Below are 16357 nucleotides of genomic sequence, written 5' to 3'. Positions count from 1 at the left end.
GCAGTTGCATATTTAAAAGAATTTCCAGGTTCAAAATAAGTTAAGCTTTATCAACAGGAATAATATTGATTATTATTTTCTTTTTTTCCATTTTGTAATTATTTGTTAAAATAATACAGTGTGAAAGTGACATGCGAAGGCCAAGTATGGTAACCCATACTCAGCATTTGTTCTCTGCATTTAACCCATCCAGTTAGTGCACACACATATTAGGAGTAGTGAATAGTGAACACACACACTGCAAACCATGATACACACCCGGAGCAGTTGGACGCCATTATGCTGTGGCACCGGGGGAATGATTAGGGGTTAGGCACCAAAGTAACTTCCTACCGGTACTAGAATCGAACCAGCAACCTTTGGGTTACCAGTCAGACTCACTAACTATTAGTCCACGACTGCACAGTGTTTTAAAATGCAACTTATTCAGGCAAAGCTAATGTGTGCTATACTGTAACAGTGTTACAGTACTGCAAAAATGACACGGTCGGTTACAGTATTGTAAATGGAGGGTTTAAAAGAAGACATGTATTTTTCATAAAGCACTTACATTAATTATTCAGTAAAGTCCTCTTTATAATTTGAGTTTAATCAATATGTTTTCTAAATTGTCCATTACCATTGGGACTACTTCTCAAGGTGGATGAAGCTCTGGTTATGTGTTACTGAAGTGGATGGGGTTTGCTGATGCAAACAGTGATTTACAGACTCTACAGTATGTCACATCTATTTATAGTATCATTGTGTGTTTTTTGATAAAGTTACTTACTGGGGCTACATCAGCATGATGAAGCTTGAAAGATATTATGACAGACAGGAGTTATAGTCCCAAGTCAACATAAGTTGTATAGCTTTAATTTGAAAAGAATTATAATTTTAAAGCACAATTTTTTTTGTCAAAATAATTTTCTGTACTTTGAAATGCCACTGTCAATTGAGTTTAAACTGTACTGAACAGTTAGACTTTAAGGCCAATGTCTAAAACAAAACAATGAAATCTTTAACTGTTCACAGGGCACGTGATGCACTTTAACTGAATTCATTTGACATATAAACAGACCCCTGAGACAATTTTTAATTTTTAACAGTTTTTCTGTGAATATGTGACCCACATACAGAGTTCATAATAATAAACGACTCAATTTATATCTAGAACATTGATAGAACAAACAAAAAAAAAAAAAAGCTTGAAGAGTGGTTAACTGAAAGGTGAGCTGTCAGGAAGTGGTTTTAAACTGTCATTTCCATAGATATCTCACTCAGCTCAAAATTAACAAAGATGTGTCTCAAGTCATACAGAGGAATGATTTATATATATATATATATATATATATATATATATATATATATATATATATATATATATATATATATATATATATATATATATATACATACAGTATGAACAGCATCATTAACAAGACAATTAGCCGCAAGTTGAGGATTGTGCACAGAGGCCATTTGAAAATAGAAAAAAAACATATTTCTATTTGCCCTGGACATCTGAACTATGAATAGTTTGTCTATGAAACAGAACCTAGCTTAACAATACTATAATCTTTTGCACTGTTAGTACTTCTGACAAATTTCCATATGAAATTACCTCTCATCAGAGATTGTGGTTGAAAAAATGTGTCAGACAACTGGGCTGCTGAGTTTAACTTAAAGGTTACAGAACAATGTGGGTGATAACATTTAAACCAGACTCGTGTTTACTAGTTACAGTCGGTTTAGAAATTATGTCTGTCCTGCGTGGTAGGACGAGAAACCACACAACAAAACATTTAACACAGGCCTACACAAAACTTTACAAGAATTACAGTTTAGCAGCCACAAAGGACTTACGTGATTCACGATTAAGCAAAAGAAACATAAATGGTAGCCTATTAAGATTGCAATTCATGCTGTTTATAGGTTTGTTTAAGCCCTTGTTATTTGACTGAATCATTAATATGAATTCAAGAGACATTAAAGATATTTCCAGCAGTTACACTGCTGAATTTAGTTTTATTTTATTCCAGATATTTAGACCACAAATGGCAGCATGTGTTTAGGAAACTAAGATATATTGTGTTTTATCATTTTATCTTTTATAAGAGGTAAACCATCAGCCCGCATGCATGATGTATATGTCCTGTTTGGGTTTAAGTGCAATGTCTTAAATTGAAACCAATGCTCGGACAATATACTGCATAAAGGCCCACCGGATGTAATCTTTCCATGCAGTCTTAAATTACACATAAATATCAACATATTCTCATTTGACTCAGACAATGGAACACCTAATACACATATTAAACCTTTGAAAATTTAGATACAATTTTGAAAATTAAAAAAAAATAAAGAAACAAATAAAAATCAATATAACAAAGTAAATAACAAAGAAATATGATGGCATAGCAATAATATAAAATATTCCTTCTAAAAATAGGTCAATCAATTAAGTTAACCAAACATCACTGAGAAGGGCATTACTGCACCAGCACAATATAATAGGCTACACAATAAGACATGATTATAATAATCAATTAAACATAATACTAATAATAAAGATCATCCTACCTGAGCATGCTGAGCGGAGTCTGGTCAATATTCTGGATTTAAAAGCAGAAGTGTCACTTAAAGAACGAACTCGAAATACAGGAAACACCTGAGGAAATGTCTTTAGGTATGAAAAACTGTCTTCCTCCGCCATTATACAGTTTTGTTTGTATTTTTATTTCTAGAAAATTTCAATTCGTTTCAGTGTCCTGTAATATCGTTGTCAAGGTAACACTGCAAAATCTGATGCTGAATTCTGTTTGAAGAGTTTTACCCGTCTGTCAGTTTTAACTGTTCACCTGTTTAAAGGGAACTTAACTTTTTAAAACACGAAGTCGACTACTTCTCTCTGAGTCTCATGAAATATTCCTCTGCAAATAATCCTCTGCGTTACCTCAGCAAATGAGACAGAAACGGAAACACCTCCATCAAATTTAGATAATCATCTACACAGACTTTTATCCGGAGGAAGATAAGTCACGCAGCGCCAATCAGCTGCAGTTCCGAATCATTCCTCTGGGAGGCGTTATGGACTTAATACGGATATGTTTTCAAATACAAAAACATGTAGCCTACTTAAAAGGATAGATCACCCAAAAATGAAAATTCTGTCACCATTTACTCACCCATATGTCGTTCCAAACCTATAATGGGTTTATTTATTCTGTTGAACATACACACACACAAAAGAAATACTGGGATCCATCAACTGCCTGGTTACCAACACTCTTTAAAATATCTTCTTTTGTGTTCAACAGAAGAAAGAAACTCATACTGTGATGGGACAACATGAGGGTGAGAAAATGATGACAAAATTTAAATAAACCTAATACAAACACATAAGGGGATCATCTTCAAATTAGATATTCAAATAAAATGACATAATAGTAGCTATTTTTTGTTGCACATATATTTTAAACATTTGTAAAACACAAGCATTAATCTGCATTTATGTATATAGGCCAAAATCATACTATTAAAAATGACCTTTTCTTCTGTTGTGACATAGGAAGTTCTTCTTTAGGCACTTGCATATAAGGGGTTCAAAGAATATGACTCACCCTGTTTCCTGTTTTTCATCTTATGAACATCACCTCCATATCATGTTCTCTCCACCGACCATTCTGACATCATGTTTTAGGTAAATATGGCAGTGTGTGGTCATATCTGACTGAGCTGTTTATCAACACACAGAAGCCGGTTTGAAGCTGAACATTGGGGAAATCTGAGTGTCCCAATACTGTGTTAATGTGTAACTAGGGACTGGTCATCATGCAGTATATGTTATTTAAATACTGGGTAGACCCTCAGTCCACCAGCTCTAGAATCAGCAAAGCATCTGAAGGTAAACAGGAGCTGTCTTTTATCCCTTTCACACTTTATGACTGATTATCTATGTCTTTGTAGAGTTGTCATTAAATGATCCTGATATCATTTATATTTATTATGCTTGACAGTGATAACTGATCCCAACATATTACTGCATCTCATTTTTGCACTGGGATTTTGGACTGTAAAATCAGCATTCATTTTCATGCTTTATTTAAAAATATTTCATTTTGATGAAATGAATACATATAAGTTTTAAGTTTTATTTATTTAATTGTAATTATAACTGTTTTCTATTTGACTATATTTTAAAATACTTTCATCCTGTGATGGCGAAGCTGAATTTTCAACATTATTACTCCAGTCTTCAGTGTCACATGATCCTTCAGAAATCATTCTAATATGCTGATTTGCTGCTCAAGAAATATTCCATATTATTATCAATGTTGAAAATACTTGTGCTGCTTAATATTTTTGTGTGAACCATAATACATTAGATTTTTTCAGGATTCTTTGATGAATAGAAAGTTCAAAATAACAGCATTTGTTTAAAATAGAAACCTTTTGTGTCGGCTATTATAGGCATTAGCCTATTTTGAGTCACCTGATCAATTTAATCAATCCTTGCTGAATATTTTAATAATCTTAAAAATCTTATATATTTATACTTGTACCTTTTATCTTTATACTGTATCTATATATTATCTAAAAAAGTTTTGCCCTAAGATGAAGCTGGACTGAAATGTACTCGTTTCATTCTTTGCTCCTTTATCTGAGTCATGTGTTTTCTGTAGGGTTATTGCCCTCAAATGCAGCTCAGTACAGCTGCTGTAAGACAGAAACTGGTCAATTAATTCTGTGAAAATGGGGGTGGAAGAGCAAAGATCGATCAGCCATAGCAGAAAGCCCACTGTTCGTTCTGAAATGCAAAAAAAAAAACTGTTGATACGTCTACTATGATTTAATGTAATGTGCAGTATGTTTTGTTAGTCCAAGTCCATGTCATAATCAAATCAGTTTTTTAATCCCGTAGGTCCACATCGAGGATTTCCCAGCAAGATGTTCCTCACTATTTTAATAGTCTCCTGCTTTTCAATGGGAACGGCCAATCGAGTGTATGTCCACCCCTTCAACCTCTTTAGCTCTGAAAACATCAGCTGTGAGGTTATCCAGAATGAGGAACACAAGCCCTTGGAGACCGTCCATCCACTGACTCCTCTTCAAGACAGCACTGAGCCAGACCCACGACCTGGCAGCACCACAGAAAACCTGAAAAACCTCACTCAACGAACGGCTGTGTTAGCAGAATTGCAGAATTATCTCGGATTACGCATGTACCAGGCACTTAGTCGTACACAGAAGCACGCAAACACACTGCTTTCACCCCTGAGCGCCTATGGTGCTTTGGTGACCCTCTACCTGGGAGCATCCAAAAAGACTGCCATTTCTTACCAACAGCTGTTAGGACTCAACCTGGAGTCTGAAAAGGCAGACTGTGCGTACTTCATTGATGGACACACAGTGTTGCGTACACTCCAGAGCATCAGCGCGCATGTAGACGAATCCCGAAATGAGCTCAGGACCCTCGTGTGGACTTTCATTACAAGCGATGCTGATCTTTCCAAAGACTTTTTACGCGGAACACAAGACTTCTCAGATGACTCTTTTGTCCGAGCAGTGGACTTCTCACAGACCAAGGATGCCGAGGAGCAGGTGAACAGCTTCATTCAGAAAACATCAGACAGCAAGGTTAAGAACCTGTTTAAGGGCGTTACTGCAAAAACTGACCTGCTGTTTGCTAGTTCGGTGCATTTCAAAGGTGAGTGGCTGATGTTATTCATTCAGAAATAGCCAGTCAAACAGATACAAACTGTTTGACCCAATCGTTTACATTGGGTCAAACAGACCCAATGTATACGATTAGCCTCATTCAGTTACATCTCATGGATATTCTAAATATAAACTTCATTAAGAATCTTGAAAGACTTTTGAAAGAGAATTTGGATCTTTGGTACTGAAGGTGGATTTTGAGTCACATCTTTTTCACATTATTTATTTTTTCTTGGCTGTGTAACATCAAAACTGTAGGGCACAAAAAAGTCTACATTTTCTTCCTTTTTGCCTATATTTTCTAAGGTGAAAACAGTGTTGAAATGCCCCAAATGGCAAACATTTACATTGCATGTTTTTTTCCAAAGTTGTTTTTTAATACTTCCTTCATCTTGAGTATGTGGGGGAAAATGCATATATATAATAAAATAAAAAACTAAAATAAAAATCCCATTTCTACTGTTGAACTTAACAGAAAGAAGTAGGAAATGGAATATAAATGAAATAAAATAAAAAAATTATTGCCCATATTTGTATTACAGGTAACCAAGAAAAAAATAATGTAGAACAAAATATAAGAATTTGCCTTTTTGTTGTTACATGCAACAGAAAAAAAAATATGTAAGAAATAGACTAATTTGAAGCATTTAAATATATATAAAATAAAATAAATTAATATAAATCTCCTGCTGTAGGTTGGGTTTTCACAGGTATCATTTTGAAATCTGTAACCTTTTTCCAGGTAACTGGAAAACTGCGTTCCAACCTGAAGCAACCACCGATCACGAATTCTGGACTCATGAGAATTCCAGTGTCAAAGTGCCCTTTATGATGCATAGTGGAGACTACATGTTCCTCAGTGATACTGTCAGGAAGTGTTCAGTAGTCAAACTTAGTCTCAGTAAGAGAACCTATATGCTGCTAGCACTGCCTCATGAGGGAGCCAGCCTGCAGCTCATCGAGAAGGAGCTCTTAACAGTCATACCTCAATGGCATCGACATCTAAAAGAAAAGTGAGTGATTGTTTGGTCTGAGAAAGTGCACGCTGATGAAGGTAAATAAAATGACTTTAAAGGCAAAGACAGATTTACCTATTTGTGCTATCATATCTCTTGGCAGATATCTGGAACTAACTTTGCCCAAATTCTCATTGACTGCTGTGACTGACCTGAGATCAGTGCTATCTGAAATGGCAGTGGAGAAATACCTCATGGGCTCTGACGCCAACTTCAGAAGACTGAGCAGCAAGGAGAAATTCACTGTTGATAAGGTACAGTTCTGTTTAGAGCAAGAGTCTGCACCAGCTGAATAGGATGTGACCTTAACAAGATTTGACCAGCTGTTAAACTTACAAATAACTTCTGCCTTTTTAACCAACATTGTCAGCATGTTTCCTTTAATTACTGAAAACCAAATTCCAATAGTAATCTGTAGGCTATGTGCCTCCTTCAATCTTACAGGTTCTCAACAAAGTTGTGTTTGAGATGGCAGAGGGAGGATCAGAGGTTCAGAACAGAACTGAAGATGGAAGGGATCCCCACAAAGTCATGGTCAACCGGCCATTCTTCTTTGCTATTGTAGAGGGAAACTCTAATGCCATTCTCATGCTCGGCAAAATTATCAATCCATCAACCTAAAAACAATTTCAGTTTTGGTGACTTTACATTATATGACAATATAAAAAGTGTTTTAATGCTTCCACTCAACTAGTAACTGTATTTTAAAATAATAGATAGCATCAAGTCAAGGTCAACCAGAAATATATTTTCTTAGAAAATCTGAATTAAACTAGTCTTTTTAGGGATGTTCAAGACGTTTTATATTTTAGTGTCTGCTAATTCAAAATGTTTAATAAAGAGTTTTTTTGCTATGCATAACAGTGTTACTTGTATTAATTGAAATTGTTTTAATGATGTATTCATAATATGAAATATGTACAAACTCCATTTATGCAATGTTAAAACAAAATTAAATTTAAATCTTTAAAGGAAAAAAAAAAACATTTGGAGAAATTAATTTTTAACCAAAAGTTCAAAATGATTCAAGAATCCTGTCAATAAAAGCAACTTCTGGTGGAAGTACATTATGAAATATGTAATATCAATGACCCGCATATACTGTGCTTTAGCCAGTAAGTAGTGGATCAGTTAAGCACAAGAGCAATAAACATATGCTATTAAAAAAAAACAACCCATAAAATCTTAGTTACTGTATCTAAAACGCACTACATATAGAGCGTAAACACACACTTCTAGTCACTGACCTTTCCTAAATGTTTGACAAGGCCATTTGAGTAACAAATTAACTCTGGACACACACAAGCACTCATATATTGCTCATACTATCCTCAGTTTTTTTTATTGTTAAAGCCTTTCTTAGTAGAGACCATTCTTACCCAGTGAAACACAAACTCCAACACCCACTTGATTTTTTTTTTTTTTAAATAAGGAAAACGGTATTAAACCTCTTTAGCGTTTGCACTGTTGATGCTATTTGGCAGGGTTCACCAGAGCTAATGTCTGAGGAGTACAATTTCTGACAGATACAACTCAAGCCAAACACCTGCGTCATGAGCAATTCTTTGTTGTAACCACATATGACAAGACACAAGAGCTTATAGCACATTATGAGTGCTGATTGGTTCATACAACAAACTCTATTCATTTTGAACCATAACTGACATGACTTTCCTGGCCATGTTATCCAATATAGTTCAACAATAAATAACTTATCAGAGAGTGAATCATCTTTTAGTGTGCTCCTTCTCCTGACAGGTCGAGATAGCTGCTATTAGAACAGTTGAGGGATTGCAGGACTCCATAAAACCATTCCTGGAGCAGATACTGAGCCACGTGTTCTGAAGGCATTCGTATCAGGAACCATTTTGGACCCTACTTTTGATCTGGCCCCTCCAGAGCCATTGTGGTTTAGGCCCCCGTCTGTTCCGTTGAGGCGAGATCTCTTGCCTCCTGTACCAGTTCCAGCAGAGATGAGAACATGGTGATGTCACTTGGCTGAAGCCCCATCTTCTGAATCTTGGGGGAGAAGTCAAGTACAAAATTTACAAACCTTTTATATCAACCTCTTGATATAATAGGAAAGCTAATCATTCATCAAGAACTATACCTGTTCTCCGAGATACTCCACATCCAGTGCCAGCTGCAGGCGGATCTTACTGTCATCTGACGGTCCTGCATTGATGCCTACGGTGCTGGTGGTGGCTGTTTTCCGAGCCTGTTTCAACCTCTTTAGACTTTCCTCCATCTTCCTCACTGAACTCAGCACGTCCGTTATAGTTTCGAAATATCTATTAAATACAAAGATCCCTTTAAGCAAAAAGATCTTCTATATAGATTTTGCCAAAACTAATAAACTTGTTAGCCTAGACATTCATGATTAATAAAAGTATGGCTCTGCTGTACCTATGAGTGCAGTCTGAGAGTGTGACCCGGAGCCACTCCTGGATGATGGAGTTTTTCACCACATTTTTGGAGTCTGTGACCAGCTGATGGAGTGGCCGAAGAGCGTTGTCCATATAGGCTGAGGCTCTGGTGGGAACTTCCTATTGATTAGAGGGAAACAAAAGTTCAGGCCAGAGCACTGAACACATTCCTGTTTGCATGTAGAGGAAAATGTAAAATAGCAAAGCTTGGCCTTTTTTAAAGGGTCACCCAAAAATGATAAACTCATCATTATCTCACCGTTACGTTGCTCCAAACCTGTATGAGTTTCTTTCTTCTGTTGAACTAATAAATAAGATTGAAGAATGTTGGTAACCAGACAGTTGACGGTATCCATTGACTTCCATAGTAGGAAAAAAATACTATGGTTGTCAATGGCTACCTTCAATGGCTATCTGGTTACCAACATTCTTCAAAATATCTTCTTTTGTGTTCAACAGAAGAAAGAAACTCATTCAGGTTTGGAACAAGATAAGGGTGAGTAAATGATGAGAACATTTTTATTTTTGGGCGAACTGTCTGAACCGGAGTAGCTACAGACTTTTTCTTCTATATTGTGACGTACATTCAAGCGAAAAATAATTGAAAAATGTATGGCAGGTCTTGGTTCTATCCATCTGTTGTTGATTGGATGGAGGCGGATCTGAATGCAAGCTTGCTGTCAATTCTAAGAAAAGGGCAGGGCTGAAGCGAACTAAATGAATGTAGTCTGGCATACATCAATAGGATGCATTTAGAAAATAAAAAGTGTGAATTTCCATTTCATGTCGATGTACACAGTTTATTTGGGTGATGGCTAAAGAAATTCTGTTTATAATCAATAGAGTCAGCAAATAGAGAAATATATTATTTAACTAAATAAATATTTTATGGGAAAAAGTCAACCAAATAATTTATACAGTATATCAAATAGATCCAAATGTGCTTTTTTCTTCCAAGCCCGTCTCAGATCTTGACTCATGGATTCATTCTTCATGACATTTAAATATTACATGAGCACTCAACCTTGTTGGTCCTTCGATAAAGTCTTGGTACTTCTGAAGCGCTTTTCAGGAAACGAACGCTCCTTTCTGTTAGATGCTGAGTCATTCTGCTGTTCAGTGTGGGGACGCAGCTGTACAGGGACGCCCTGGAATCCTGCAAGGCTTCTAGAGTCCCAAGCAGAAAAAAAAACTCATTACATATGAAGATTAGAGATGGCACTAGTCTCAAAAAATCAGAAATGGCTTTAAACTCCACAGAACAAACCTGAAACTACGGTAAAGTTTTTGAATCCAATACTATCCAATTTTGCCCTGATCATCTCAGAGATATCTGGAATCTGGGAACAGAGGGAAAACCTTCCTCACTCAATGCAAATAAGATCAAAATAAGACTTTAGTTCCGTGTGAAATGAAAATATGAATTACCTGCCCTTGTAACTTATCAACATCAGCTGCGATGAAGACGAGCTGCTTGGTAGACAAAACTGTGGGGCCACTGGTATCGCTGTCTGCGTCCTGTGATGTGCGGCTGGACGTGGAGGAGGCGGAGCTTGGGAGCGGTCTTACCAAATCTTTGCTGGTCTCTGGAGTTGACGTTTTTGTTAGAACCTGCGAGGCAAAAAAGAAATGACGTGAATAATAACCCTACTGTGATTCATATTCCTTCTGCCTGGAATGCTTTACCTCTGTAATAAAGGTGCCGTATCTGGAGATCAGCTGCAACGTTAGCTTCCAAAACCGATGAGCAAGCGGTGGCAGATACACCTGGTCAGCCCAGCACCTGCACACGCAGCTCCACAACACCTCGGTAACCTGCAGGTGGTAGCTGCCGCCCGCTGACGTTCACAAACACAAAGAGCAGACTGTGAGCTGTGGTGATCTCTTACTCACTCTATTGTTATAGTCACAGCTTTATTGATCATAAAAAGCAGGTTAACAGATATACAGAAATACCACACATCCCTGTCAACATGGTCATTCTTACATTAACCCAAACACATTGACTGACCTGGAGATGCCTCCAGTCCATCGGCAATGGCATTTTCTAGACTTCCTGCAATCTCCTTGAACCTAAAAAACCCCATCCAGAACAGAAAGTCAAGAGACAGCTGTATATAATTATTTCAAAGTAACCTCTGCTACATTTTTATGAGTCAAAAGCAATGACTTCAAACTTAGAGAGGTTTAGAGAATTCAAAATATACAGTATATACAAGGATTTTGGACTTCTGACAAATACTAATTCTGTATTAAGCAGGACATTAAAGAACTGATTTGTAATCTAAAAGGTCAGGCTGGCAATGAAGAATCCATGACGCAGGTCCATATTTGGCTGAGTGTGACGTCCATGTGGGCTGATGCACAGGAAGCACAGGGGAATGAAACAGAGCGACAAATGACAAATGTGTTTTACTTATCAGACTTTTCCCAATATTTCTGGCCATTAAAGGCAGAGAACATTTACACTTGGTCTTTTAGTTGTAACAAATAACTTATATAATATAATTAATATAATAATAATTGTTCAGTTAAAATAAAAGATAAAAAAATAACAAATACCTCAACACCACTTACAAAGAAGAGCTTTCAGTATTTGTCTTAAAAGTGTTCGATAACACCATAAATAGCAAACATTGTTTCAAATCCAAAATGTTAAACCATAAAACAAAAACAACTCACGAGCTTCTGAAGTTCACTACAAGACCTTAATTCCAAGAAAAGCAAACACAATATACAGGCTTAACTGGCTTAAACAAACTAAGATATCAGTGGACTTTATCATCAGTGAAAGGTGCTGCTCAAACATCAGAGCAAATACTGTCCAGCCTAAAACACAGATCGATTCATATCCAGGGTGATTATCTCTCTTTAAATATATTGCACAAAGAACAGAATCCAGGTAGCACAGGAGATTCCAAAAAATCATGAGTGACTCATAACTTTTCCCAAAAAATTGTGACACTTCCAATAGACACAAAGTTTACACAAAGCAGGATACCAACAAACATTTAAAGGAATCTCCTTCTCTGCACTTTTCGGGTGGTTGACTGTTTATTGTCAGTAAATGATATCACAGTGCAGGAAATAACTGGGTCAGAGAATATCCAGGTTGTATTGACCCAGAACACCAGCTCATGAACAGATAAAGCAGTGAAATGGCACAGTCGTCATTCTCACCGTAGCTGGAAGTACACTGGCAGGTTCCACTTGTTGTGGAAGCTCTGGTAGCACGGATGTGCTCGCAGCCTCTTCACGCTCGCCTGGGAACCACACTGCCTCTCAAACTTGCGCACAAAATCCATGCTGACAGTGTATTTCTGCACAGACAAACAGACGCAAGGAGAGCCACTCAATGAGATGTATGCCATTTTAAGAAGTGGTTTCAGTCTAAATAAAAAAAGCAATTCTGGTGCAAGTTTGTTCTTTGCTTACCTCATAAAATGCATCTGGGTTTCCTGGATTGAAAAGGGAAGTGATTCTTTCCTCAACACCTCTAATGATCTCAGGCCAAACGGAGTTCACCAGGAAGTCGTATCCTGGAACAATGTCGGCTTTATCACTGGGCATACAAAAGGGTAAACACATTAAAATACTGTATGCTGTGTATACTGTATAATATGACGACAATGGCACACTGCAGTTCACAGTGAATGTCAGTCATACCTAGAGATTGCCCCACCGGTCACCTCTCTCAGCAGTCTACAATGATGAGGCACAAACTCCAACAGCTTTGTGTACATCATCTTAAGACCATTAGGGTTGGACTTGACAAACTGTTCAACTATAACCTGATAAAGAAACAGGTGCAGTTGGGAAATATACAGATGGAGAAGACAGCGAGATAAATAACATATCCATTTATTTTGTATTTGCAAAGCTCATAAAATTGTGATCTTAATAATGACAATTATGCAAATTAGAATTGACTATTGCAGTATCCGAGTAATATGCAAAATGTACCTCATCCATGTATGGTTTGACTAAGACCTGTCCGACCAGTGCCTCCGCATCCCTGGTCTTATCGATGGTGGCGTATGTCCTGAGGCAATGCCGTACGATATCTACATTTAACGTCTGCAGGCCTTGGATCAATAAGCCTTCCAGAGACTGTTGAAGCATAGCTGTGATCCCTGCTATTCTCTGGAACACAGAAAAAAAACAACAACACAAAATAAGCAAGTGGACATCTCACTTTAAGTCTAAGAAGCATAAACCCTCCAACAACACACTTTATTTAACCTTGATTTTTATGTTACATTAGGCTATAAAGTGTCAAATTTTAATTTAAAGGTAACATTTTTTTATGTTAAAAATACTTTTTCCTACCCCAGCTTAATGTGACAAGAAACACAAGGGGTTATTTTAAGACTGGAAGCTCACCAGGCGGACTTTATCAAGCAATGGCATTCCTTTGCTCTGGACCGCATGAAACTGTAACTGGTTGAACTCTGTGGCAATCCGCTCTAGGATCTGACCTGCCAGAAGAGGACTTAAAAACAAAGAGCATGCTGTTCATATACAATGGTAAGTATATAACTGAATGCAAAATTATAACAAAATCCTTTCCTTTAAGGGTTAGTTCACCAAAAAAATGAAAATTATCCCATAATTTACTCACCCTTCAAGCCATCCTAGGTGTATATATATATTCTTCTTTCAGCCAAACACAATCGGAGTTATATTAAAACATATCCTGCCTCTCCCCAGCTTTATAATGGGAGTGCATGGTGCCATTTTTTTAAGCCCAAAAAAGCGCATCCATCATAAAAGTAATCCATACGGTTCCAGGGTGTTCTGAAGTGAGGCGATGCATTTTTTTGCAAAAAATTGGCACCATTCACTCCCATTATAAAGCTTGGAAGAGCCCACATATTTTTTAAATATAACTCTGATTCTGTTTTGCTGAAAGAAGAAAGTCATATACACCTAGGATGGCTTGAGGCTGAGTAAATTATGGCTGAGTATAATTTCATTTTTGGGTGACCTATTCCTTTAAGCAATGAGTCATTTATCAAAAGAAGTTGTTTAGTTGTAAAACTACTGTATAGCTCGAGGCCGTATGATTTTTAAAAAAAATAATGAATACTTTTATTCAATAACAACACATTAAATTGACCAAAGGTGACAGCAAAGACTTTTACATTGTAACAAATATTTCCATTTTAAATAAACACTGTTATTTTGAACTTTCTATTCATCAAAGAATCCTGAAAAAAAATCGTATCATGGTTTCATCAAAAATATTAAGCTATTTACAAGATTGATAAAAATAATAATAAGTGTTTCTTGAGCACCAAATCAGATTGCTTTCTGAAGGATCATATGACACTGAAGACTGGAGTAATGGCTACTGAAAATTCAGCTTTGCCATCACAGGAATAAATCAAATTATATAATATATTTAAATTGGTCAATTGTAATAATATTTCAGAGTATTGCTCTTTCTTTTTACTTTAGCCTTGATGAGCATTAAGAGACTTTTTCAATACATTAAAATAACGTACACCAACCTTTTGAACGGTAGTATATTTGTCTCGTTTTTTCTTCTTCTAAATACTCAACATACCTGCTGGTCTCGAGTGACGTTGTATCTTTGGTGTTCTGATGAAGAATTTTCTCAATCTTCTCCACTGATCTCACAACTTGGATGAGTCTTAACACACAGAGCTACAGAAGACACAATGTTGGACAATGTGTGCATAGTGGTGACAGGGTACTTTGCAATAAAATGCACAAGTGACTTACCTTCTTTTTTTGAATGTCATCTTGCTTGGATAACTGGTTGTCTATAGCTTCAATAACTTCATTCACAGAGGATCTCAAACTCTGTACATGACAGGAAGATACTTAGATGATGACTTAATGGAATATGACAAATTTAAAAGTATTCACTGAAGTGTTAAGCACTTACCAGCACCTCCTCACGTAACTGGCCTAGAGGGACAGAGAGCTGATTGAGGGCTTTATCCATTCCAACCTAAAACACCAATACATACTTTTCTGTCACTCAGGGAAACAATAAGCCAATAAAGTATGTGGCAAAAATCAAGACGTACTAGCATTAGAATAAGACAAAGCACACAATGCTGTTTTCTGCTGAAAACATTGTATAATGTCCATAAAGCACAAAGACTTACAAGATTGGTGGACAGATTAACAAAATCTGCATAGTCTTTATTGATAAGCTCGACCATGGCTGTTTTGAGGAGTCTGTAATATTGCTCCAGATCTTCACGCATCTCCTCCAGCTGGACACGCTTTCTGCAATCAGCCACAAATTTGTCCACGTCGAAATCATCCTGCATGGAAATGTACAAATAGTTGACATCAAACTACCATCAAAAATGGTGTCAAATGATTTCAAACACATTAAGAACTGAAATTCCTTGTATAGAGAACATCACAATTGTTATAGTCTCAAGTTGATATTTCATAATCATATGAGAACTGATTATAAACATACATTTTAACCTGGTAACATGCTTCACCTGTCCTCCATGTAAAATATTATATTACATATGTTTGAGGGTCTTAAAGTGCCCAGAAGCTAAGGTTTTCTGAACGGTGCACAGTGACACTCACTTTTACATTTACAGTCAGTCACATTTCTGAAAAGAGCACGCAGGATTTGTGAGGGTTAAAGGTTTAATAATTCATGTCCAATATGTTAAGTCAAATTAACATCATAAAAGCGCCAGAAGAGGTAAAAAGAAAGTAAGACATTCATTTCTAAATGTTTCTTATCGTCTCTTATTAGGTCTCTGTGGCCCCAAAAATAACGTCAGTAAAGTCTGAACAGCGTTAGCTTGATCAAGCAGTAGTTCAGAATATAAATACAACACACACACACTAAACAAACAACTAAGTTAGTTACTGTACAGCTGAATACACGGCTCTATTTAGTTGACACATACAGCACCCACACCAACACCCACCTTCATAAATTCGTCTTTGTCGAAACACAAAGAATCGGGTCCCTTTGGTAAGTTCATCGTTCTTTTAGGACGGGCCACAAACAAAATAATCTGCAAATGTATTTTTTTTAACCGTGAAGACTATTTCCTACATTTCATTTCAAATGACAGAGTAATGTAATAGATTCAACTTCCGCAAACATGGCACACGCTAACGAGTAGGTGGAAAATACAAAACCCTACAATCTCTGAAAGGAAGATTGTCTGTGAATAGCGCCCCAATTGACTATCAGCGGTA

The 16357-nt window shown here is 36.7% G+C and overlaps 3 protein-coding genes across 3 annotated transcripts in view; 1 reads left to right on the top strand and 2 right to left on the bottom strand.

Annotated features, from left to right (window-relative positions):
- phactr2 (phosphatase and actin regulator 2) overlaps positions 1–3059 on the bottom strand; it is a 37277-nt gene extending 34218 nt beyond the window's left edge. Inside the window, exon 1 of the mRNA XM_081351658.1 lies at positions 2563–3059. Coding sequence (XP_081207784.1) covers positions 2563–2695 — 133 coding nt within the window. The 5' untranslated portion in view covers positions 2696–3059. The remainder of the gene's footprint in view (positions 1–2562) is intronic.
- A 623-nt stretch (positions 3060–3682) lies between these two features.
- On the top strand, positions 3683–7878 carry agt (angiotensinogen). Its single transcript, XM_081351653.1, has 5 exons — positions 3683–3886; positions 4904–5689; positions 6443–6713; positions 6820–6970; positions 7161–7878. The coding sequence occupies exons 1-5, from the start codon at positions 3814–3816 to the stop codon at positions 7335–7337; spliced, it is 1458 nt and encodes a 485-aa protein (XP_081207779.1). The 5' UTR covers positions 3683–3813; the 3' UTR covers positions 7338–7878.
- On the bottom strand, positions 7594–16325 carry cog2 (component of oligomeric golgi complex 2). The gene is made up of 18 exons (XM_081351652.1): positions 16081–16325; positions 15283–15444; positions 15057–15122; positions 14891–14971; positions 14712–14812; positions 13526–13634; positions 13106–13285; positions 12809–12933; positions 12578–12704; positions 12323–12462; positions 11154–11215; positions 10829–10980; positions 10571–10753; positions 10410–10482; positions 10167–10309; positions 9123–9262; positions 8827–9007; positions 7594–8735 (listed from the first exon to the last, which is right to left on the bottom strand). Exons 1-18 carry the CDS (start codon positions 16135–16137, stop codon positions 8628–8630), a joined length of 2190 nt encoding a protein of 729 aa, XP_081207778.1. The 5' UTR covers positions 16138–16325; the 3' UTR covers positions 7594–8627.
- Positions 16326–16357: the final 32 nt, after the last annotated feature.

This window comes from Scardinius erythrophthalmus (assembly GCF_964197995.2).
Source record: "Scardinius erythrophthalmus genome assembly, chromosome: 21".
In the NCBI taxonomy this organism is placed as follows: domain Eukaryota; kingdom Metazoa; phylum Chordata; class Actinopteri; order Cypriniformes; family Leuciscidae; genus Scardinius; species Scardinius erythrophthalmus.
The sequence above is the reverse complement of the archived record's forward strand: the minus strand, read 5'-3'. Positions and strand labels throughout refer to the sequence as shown.